Source organism: Coffea eugenioides, chromosome 2 (assembly GCF_003713205.1).
Source record: "Coffea eugenioides isolate CCC68of chromosome 2, Ceug_1.0, whole genome shotgun sequence".
In the NCBI taxonomy this organism is placed as follows: Eukaryota; Viridiplantae; Streptophyta; class Magnoliopsida; order Gentianales; family Rubiaceae; genus Coffea; species Coffea eugenioides.
The window spans coordinates 13,197,061-13,205,157 of record NC_040036.1 but is presented as its reverse complement, the minus strand read 5'-3'; the positions used below and the strand labels follow the sequence as shown (position 1 = coordinate 13,205,157).

The 8,097-nt window shown below is 34.0% G+C and overlaps 1 protein-coding gene across 1 annotated transcript; it reads right to left on the bottom strand.

The window, feature by feature from the left end:
* Window positions 1–1,455: 1,455 nt before the first annotated feature.
* On the bottom strand, window positions 1,456–5,902 carry LOC113756850 (cysteine synthase-like). The gene is made up of 9 exons (XM_027300349.1): window positions 5,841–5,902; window positions 4,746–4,831; window positions 4,295–4,350; window positions 4,088–4,197; window positions 3,880–3,937; window positions 3,299–3,562; window positions 3,092–3,229; window positions 2,950–3,001; window positions 1,456–1,601 (listed from the first exon to the last, which is right to left on the bottom strand). Exons 3-9 carry the CDS (start codon window positions 4,331–4,333, stop codon window positions 1,456–1,458), a joined length of 807 nt encoding a protein of 268 aa, XP_027156150.1. The 5' UTR covers window positions 4,334–4,350; window positions 4,746–4,831; window positions 5,841–5,902.
* Window positions 5,903–8,097: the final 2,195 nt, after the last annotated feature.

Here is an 8,097-nt window from a genome sequence, read left to right as displayed (position 1 = left end):
TTATAGCATGTGCTACCAAGTGAGAATAAATGCTGCTGGAGAACATCAACTGTTATATAACCTGATTATACATGATAAAAATAAGCAAGACTTGATGAACTGATGTATGATCCTTCAAGGTCCCAATATATGTAAATAGTAAAAGAAAAACCAGAAAAGCAAACAGAATTTGAGCATATATTCTCATTCTATGGCACCAAAAGTTTAAAGCAAAAGCTGACAAGGAATCTTGTCAGAAGGGCCGAATGTCTAGGTAAATGTTGAACTCAAAAGGAACTAACTATATAATCTAACTTTTTCAATGTACAAAAGATAGCAGATATTGGGGGATTTCCACACTCATTCTGGATGAACCAGGAACTTGATCAAAGGTATGACTCCTCAAAGCCATTCTGGATACCACAGTCATTCAACCAGTTTCATGAGTCCAAAATAAATACTTAAAAATGCATTTGATGGACTCCAAAACAAGGTAAACTGTAAGGAGAATCATTTGAGCAGATTAACTACACAGAATAGTACATACTTGAGGCCAATGCATTATAGACATGCCTCAAAAGCTTTCTTTAAGCACAATCTTCAGATATTTTATCCTTGTTTTCCATATATAGCACTAGAACATCCAAATTTTACTACATTAGTGCATAAAATATCAAGAATCAATTTGAAAAAACTCTAATTTCTGCTAAACAACCATTTAATGAGCCTAAAAGACCAAAAAATAGTGAACAAGGAGAATTTGTACGAAAAGACTTATAATGACTTCTAAAGCATTTTCTACACTCTACTCTCATTAAAATATGGAAAAAGAAAAGAATGTGGATTAACCATCTCTTGGCACTTTATCTTCCATTAAAAATATGGTTCTATTTATGCCGATTTAGTGCAATTTTGATTCAAATAAAAAAAAATTTGTCCACAGCATTATCTACAACACACCAGATGCCGAGTATTCTATTTAACTTTCATAATACAGATTTAATTTGCTAACATAGCGGAGTCCACCATTAAATCCAGGTAGAACATCCAAGAAATTATGAAGAGAATAGAGTGCCCATAAATATATAAATACAATGACCTGTGCAAGATATTAACATACAAAGTTTCTTCTGGTGTCTCATTGTTATTATGTATCAAGGAAATAATCCTAGGTTAGATGTATTAGTAGACAGAGCAGCTTAATCAATCAAGGAGGAATCCTAGATCTTTATACACTTAGCAGCGATGCTACTTGTTCAATCTAGTAGACAATGTCATCATGACGGTCAGAACCAAGGATATACATTAGAATAAAAAAGCAAGAACTGGATAAGGAAGTCTTCTCTTTATTATCCAGCTTCATTAGACTGTTTTATGCACATTTCTTTTTCTTCCTAAAGTGCAAGTATAATGTGCTTTTGTGACAAAAATACAAATGGATGAAAGGATATAGTAAATAAAATTTCATGCATGATTCTATTTCACTTTCATGCATAATTTTCTTTCACGAACATGAGATACAAAAAGATACAAATTACTTACTTGAATAACTTCATCAAGTATATTGATGTCTAAAACTGGAGGGATGAAGCCAGCACCAATTCCTTGAATTTTATGAGGACCTTTCAGATCAATACAACAAATTTGTAACTGGAAAACATGAGTTATCTCAAAAATAGGATAAGAGCTTCATTAGACTCATTGCAAATCAACAATTGTTATTTACAATATTATCAGAACCAAAAAGAATGAAAAGTAGGATAAAGCAGCATTACCAATAAAAAAGGTAAACATCAATTCATCAAAACAGAACACTTATATTGTGTGATTACAACACAACAAAAGGAAGCACTTGAAGAAGTGATGACTGAAATGTAGAAAGATCAACAGGCACATATCATAGGAAGAAGAGATAGTGAAACAAAAAGCTTTTCACTAGGTGCTTGAGTAGCCTTTATTAGTACTCTAGACATCCATTAATGATTTTATGCATATTAAACCGACTCTTTATCGAGGATCAAGTAACAGGACGTTAAGAATAAAAAACTGTTCCAAGTTAGATCCAAGATCAATCAGGTGTGTAAGAAAAAGATGCAGCACAAAGTTAAGGTTGCCCTCCCTTTATCTATTCTGTGTTCTGGGTGATATGATCATTACCAGTCAAAAATTTAGTTGAATATGAGAGACATACACTCATATGCTTGAACAGCTCGAGGCCATAGCCATCAAATCAATATAAGCTTTTAACCAGACCTACTTGAAAATAAAGCCAGAGTAGCAGAAAAATCAAAATGTTTCTGAATCCTACTTCCAGAACAACAAAAATGACAGTAGAAAACAATTCAAAACTAGCTGAATATGAAATATGGTATCACTAAAGGTTTTTCTCAGAAACGTACACATTCAATCATGAAATTAACTTGCTACTATTAAGTGGCTCAAGAACTAAGATTAAATTTCTCATTTTACATGACTCAAAAAATATGAAAACTGCAGCCTATTTTTTTCCAATTCTCATAAGGAAAATTCAATTTAAGGGAACTATCGACTTCCATATATAGTCTGCAATTATACTTGTAATTGAGTTTAAGAGATGAGAACCTCATGAGGGCTTATGAGTTTTCAAATCCAAGTCATGGACTCTAAAACACATTCAAGACACTAATTTGAGATAAAACTAATATTTGTCAAGCAGCCTTAGGATAATCAAAAAGTTATGAACTAGATGCAAAATGAGACATTTCACAATTAACAAATTGTATAACAAGATTATATTTAATTATAGGTAAAAAGAGTGAAAAATGTGATTTAGTAGAGAGGATTTGATCGACAAGGACATGTTATCACCAAGTCATTTATTCGAGTGTATTATGCACCTAACCTAACAGTAAAACAAGCCTAAGAACAAACAATCTTGAACATAATAAAGACCATAAAAGATGAGAAAGGCTAGATCTAGATTATAATCACCCGGTTTTTCTCCACTCAGTATTGCACTTTCAGCAGGTTCAATTCCATATACCTGTCAACAATAGTTTACTCAAGACAATGACGACAATGAATAATTAAATAGACAAAAGAGGCATCAGAATAATAAGAAGAAGAATCTGACTTTGATGTCCGCATTTTTCTCCTTAAGAAACTTTCCGGCACCAGTAACTGTACCCCCAGTTCCAATCCCTGCAACCAGGGCGTCAACTTTCCCTTCAGTGTTTTTCCATATCTCTGGTCCAGTGGTTTCGTAGTGTATCTACACATTGAGAAATGCTAAGTGGCATATTGTGATCATCTGTATGCACTTTATCTGGATGTAATGTACCTTTGGATTAGCACGGTTCTCAAATTGCTTGAGAAAAAAACAATTTGGTGTTGCCTCCATTATTTCCTCGGCTTTCTTGAGAACTCCATCAATACCTTTTGCTGCATCGGTGATGTATAACTCAGCTCCAAAAGCAAGGAGGATAATCCTTCTTTCGAGACTATACGTGTGTGGCATAACTGTGATAAGTTTGTAGCCCCTAGTTGCAGCAATGAATGCAAGACCAATGCCAGTGTTACCGCTGGTCACCTCGAGAAGGACCGTCTTCAGCCACCAAATGTCCATATCCAAAACCAAGAGTACATCGTTAGTACAAAATTTTAGTGAAGTTGGACGACCAAAAATGGGGCCCATAACCTGTGTAGTTTTTCTTGAAAAGAGGACCAATTTTTTGTCATCAGTAACACAATACAAAGAAAAATCTTCCGCAGTAATTGTTTCATCTTTTAAAGATCCAACATGCAAAGTATATAATTTTGGTGGAAAAGTATAAAGATGGATACAAGTGCAAATTTATACTCATGGTCTTCAAGAAGTAAAACGTGAACTTAAAAGAAGAGAGTAGGAAAAACTTAACTAACCTTGCCAGGGGTAATTAGACCCTTCTCTTCTGCATCTTTTATCATACTGTATGCGATCCTACATTTAGGTAAGGAGAGATACAACACATTCACTTGGTCTATTGACATCTATACTCAGCATGCAGGAAACAAGACGTGGAACCACCGGGACAATACAGTGAGAAAAATTTTTCTGAAGAAGAACCAGTTATAAGTGGAACATTTTTACCTGTCTTTTACACTTGAGCAGGGATTCATAGTCTCCAATTTGGCAGCAATACGTGCAGCACAACCATCCACAACATTCTTGAGATATACCATTGGGGTATTCCCTATGAGCTGTAAACAGTAAATATAGCAAACAACAATCATGCTTTCTTATCTGCCTTCAGAAAATAACCAATCAATAACAAAGGTTTACAAGAAAAATAATTACTTCAGTGATGTCATTCGCAATTCCACACTTCTCTTCCATTGATAAGTCAGGAGTCACTGCACAAAGATAAGAAAATATTGCACAAAGATAAGAAAAATAAAGTAATTACAAAGAAGAGAGTAAAATTAGCTTTCAGAGATGCAAAAGTATGTATTACATATTGCAAAACTAGATGCAAAAGTATGTAAATATTGCAAAACTGGAAAGAAAAACATCTAAAAAAATATTCCCAGAAAAATGACGATGATGCCACCAAAAGGTTGTGTTCAGTGCAGATGTGTGCAGCTACACATGCAAATTAGATGCAGCTCATTTAACTAAGAAGGTAAATAAAAAGTCCCAAGTCATTGATAAGTTTCAATGTAAGCCACAGATGTAAAACATGCAACTTTAATGCAAAATAATTTGTTAGACCATTCCGTTTCTGAGAAAAGCCAAGAATAACACATACCAAATTACAAGGGAGATTTCCAGGAGACCCTTTGCCTTTTTCACAGGACTGACAATCTATATCAGCTTCAATAATCTGTAAATGCTCTGTCATCAAGAAAACAAAAAAAAACTTCAGGAAATCAATCAAGCATATATTGAGAACAGTGACTATGGATGTCAACAAGAACATACCAAATCAATCAAAGCAAAGCTCAGCCTAAAGCTTCTTTAATGGCTTCCGCTTAATGAAAGTTATCCCTCTTGAGTTGCTAAACCCAACTAGTCCAAAATAGAAATACAAACCCACTTAACACCCACAGTGTCCAGTTTTCAGAGCCCAAAATATTAAGGCCAAACCAAGGAGCAGCATTTATCTCACAAAATAGTCCTCCTAAGGCTTACCTCTCGAATGTGACTTGCAGAATTGGAAGTGAAAATCAAAACCAACCAGAATTAAAGGGAAACCTATCTGTGTAGTAGAAAATGCAAGAATTGTAAAGAAATAAGCTAGTTGAGAATATTTTCTCAAAGAAAAATTTGCCTACCCCCTCCCAACTCTCCCAAGCCCAAAATAATGAAATCAAGAAAGTCAGCAAAGTTTGAATATAATGAAGATTTAATACCTAAAGTATGACATTTTTCTTTAAAATTACACAAGGGAAACTTTTCCGCATTTCACAACATTCCAACCAGACTTTAATTTAAAAAACAAAAGCTCAAGTACTTTTAAATTGAACGAATAGAACACTTAAATCCAATTCACAATCCGCAAGGTAGAAAATTGCAAGGAAATGGCACTACATTGAGAACACAGTATAAGAGAAAAGTGTTCATCCTTTGGTTCTTACTAGTTAAAATCAAGTTTGTAGATGAACCAATATAACAGCTCATTGCAAACTTGGGATTCTATAGATAACAGCAACATATCATTACTAACTTCTCCAGATACAAAATAAATAAGCAAAACTGAATGAAAGATAAACTTGCCTCAGGTTTTGAATCTGTATCTGCTATTAACGTCAATAATCCAAGAGCCCCCTTTATGCGGAAAAACCCAATAGAGCAGAATGTTTTCCCAATGCCATAAACAAAATCTTGAAATTGATAGCAATACCTGCTCTAAAGTCTCCGGTCTCCACATGCCGTCGGTCTCTTATGAGTCCTTGAGATGATGAATTTGACTTTTCTAATGCATGCTTACAAATATAATGTACATTTGCTAGTGGATATTGTGCCTTTGACCAAGAAAGAAGACCAAAAAAATAACCATAAGAAAGTATCAAGACAAAAAGAAGATGAAGAAAATTGTATGTCATCCCCCGCCCCGCTGCATACAAACTCCCCCTGCCCCCCGCATCCCCCGTCCCTCGCTCCCCCCGCCGCGTCCTTCTTCCCCTGCGGGGTAATAAAAATTTGTTATATAATTTTATTATGGTTAAATTTTAGCAAATAATCAAGTACTAAAATATCAACACATCATCAAATTATTATTAATTGTAATTTTACAATTGAAACTTATAAAAACAATCAAATAAAAATTATTTGAATACAATCCAATATGATGAAATAAATATAACTAAAGTAGTCAAGTTTTCACTTTTGGCACAAATACAATCACTAATTCATTATTGTGCTTGTGCTTTTTTGAAGAAAAAAATGTTATTGTATTAAGTGTAATTAGGGATTTAGTATAAATGTATTAGTAAATTTAGTATAACCAATTAATAATTTGTATTATTACACATATATAATTATTAGTATAATTAATAATATCAATTATATTATATATATTAATAGACATTATATAATACATATAACTAATAATATCATTATCATAAGTTTGTAACTAATTAAATTATATATTATATATATAATTATATACATATATATTTTATATATTTATTTTTTTAAAGCGGGTGGCGGGGCGGGGGTACACTTCCCCGCCCCTCGCCCCGTTTCTAAGCGGGGGGAAAAAAATTCCCCCCGCCCCCGCCCCTGCCCCAACCCCCTCCCCATTAGCCGCCCGCGGTCACCCGCCCCCATTGCCATCCCTTTGTATCCACAAAAGGGAGAAGATGGGCAGCCATTTACTTTTATTTATTGCTGTTTTTTGATATTTTTTAGATGGATTGTTGTCTTTGTGGTTTATTAATGCAGTTCAATACATGGGAATTGAATGGACATTTGGTCTCTCATATGAAGTTAGTTGAAGTTCGCGGGAAAAGACTTCTGATTTTGTATTTTTTGTTTTTTTCAATCCTTTTTCCGTTCCACTAGTTTTTGAGAAAACTTGTAGGAAATTATTAAACCAAGCTAGTACAATTGGTTTCTAGTATTAGGAATTTTGTTTGGTTAATATGGAGAGGCCAAGTAGAGTTCAATTTCAGGTTGTACTAGTACTAGTAGTAGTCAGGTCATGACTTATGTGCATTTTGCCCACAGCATAACTTTATTTGCACATAGTGTAACTTACTTTCAACAACGTGTAATTTTAGAACAAAATTTTGTAAGTCCCACACATGTTAAAATCGAGATACAAGATGAAATCTGGATCGTACAATTTTTTTTGGCTAAATCTTGGCCATGAACTGCCACAACCGTTCCTGCCCCTCTTCCGGTCATGATATATATGTGTGTGTGTAATGGCCGAGAGTCGCATCGCTATTTGTGTTTTGACCCTTTGTAAGTAGTAATTTCCGTCGTACTTTGCTTTGTGTGTAGTCAGAGTTTCGTTTGATCAATAGAAAAATCCCTTTGCCTCTTTGATCGTTTACCTTGAATATTTTTCTATGGGTTTGTGATTGATTATTAATTTGGGTCCATCAAAGTGGTACCAAATCTATGGTAGATTAAAGTATGACAAATCCTAACCCTAATATTATTTTTTCTTTCTAAACACTCAAAATAAAGGTGAAATTCATCGAGGATATTGAATCTACACTTGCTCAGGATGCTAATGAGGATGATAAGGCGAAAGATAACTTAGCTTTGTCACAAATTCATCAGGCAATTGACATATCAATTTTTGAAAAAATTGTTACGGCTAATACGGCAAACGAGATTTGGAATATATTGGATAAAACATACAAAGGAATTGAAAGGGTCTTGCAAAATAATTTGATGATATTGAAGAGAAAATTTGAACTTATTATGAAGGAGAAGTCGGAATCTATTGAATCATATTTTTTCATATTTTTCTCATTTGTGAGCTATTAAAAACAAGATGAAACTCAATCAGTATGGCTTTCCTGACAGAACATTTGTGGAGAAAATTCTCAATACCCCACCCATAAAATTTGATCATGTGATAGCTATTATCCAACAAACAAAAGATTTGGAGCATTTGAGTATTGAAGATTTGCATGGATTAT

Coding starts and splice junctions, on each gene's coding strand:
- LOC113756850 (XM_027300349.1), bottom strand. CDS start 4,333: ATGGAAGAGAAGTGTGGAATTGCGAATGACATCACTGAA. Junction 4,198..4,294: donor TTGCGAATGACATCACTGAA/GTAATTATTTTT, acceptor TACTGTTTACAG/CTCATAGGGAATACCCCAAT. Junction 3,563..3,879: donor GTCTAATTACCCCTGGCAAG/GTTAGTTAAGTT, acceptor TGGTGGCTGAAG/ACGGTCCTTCTCGAGGTGAC.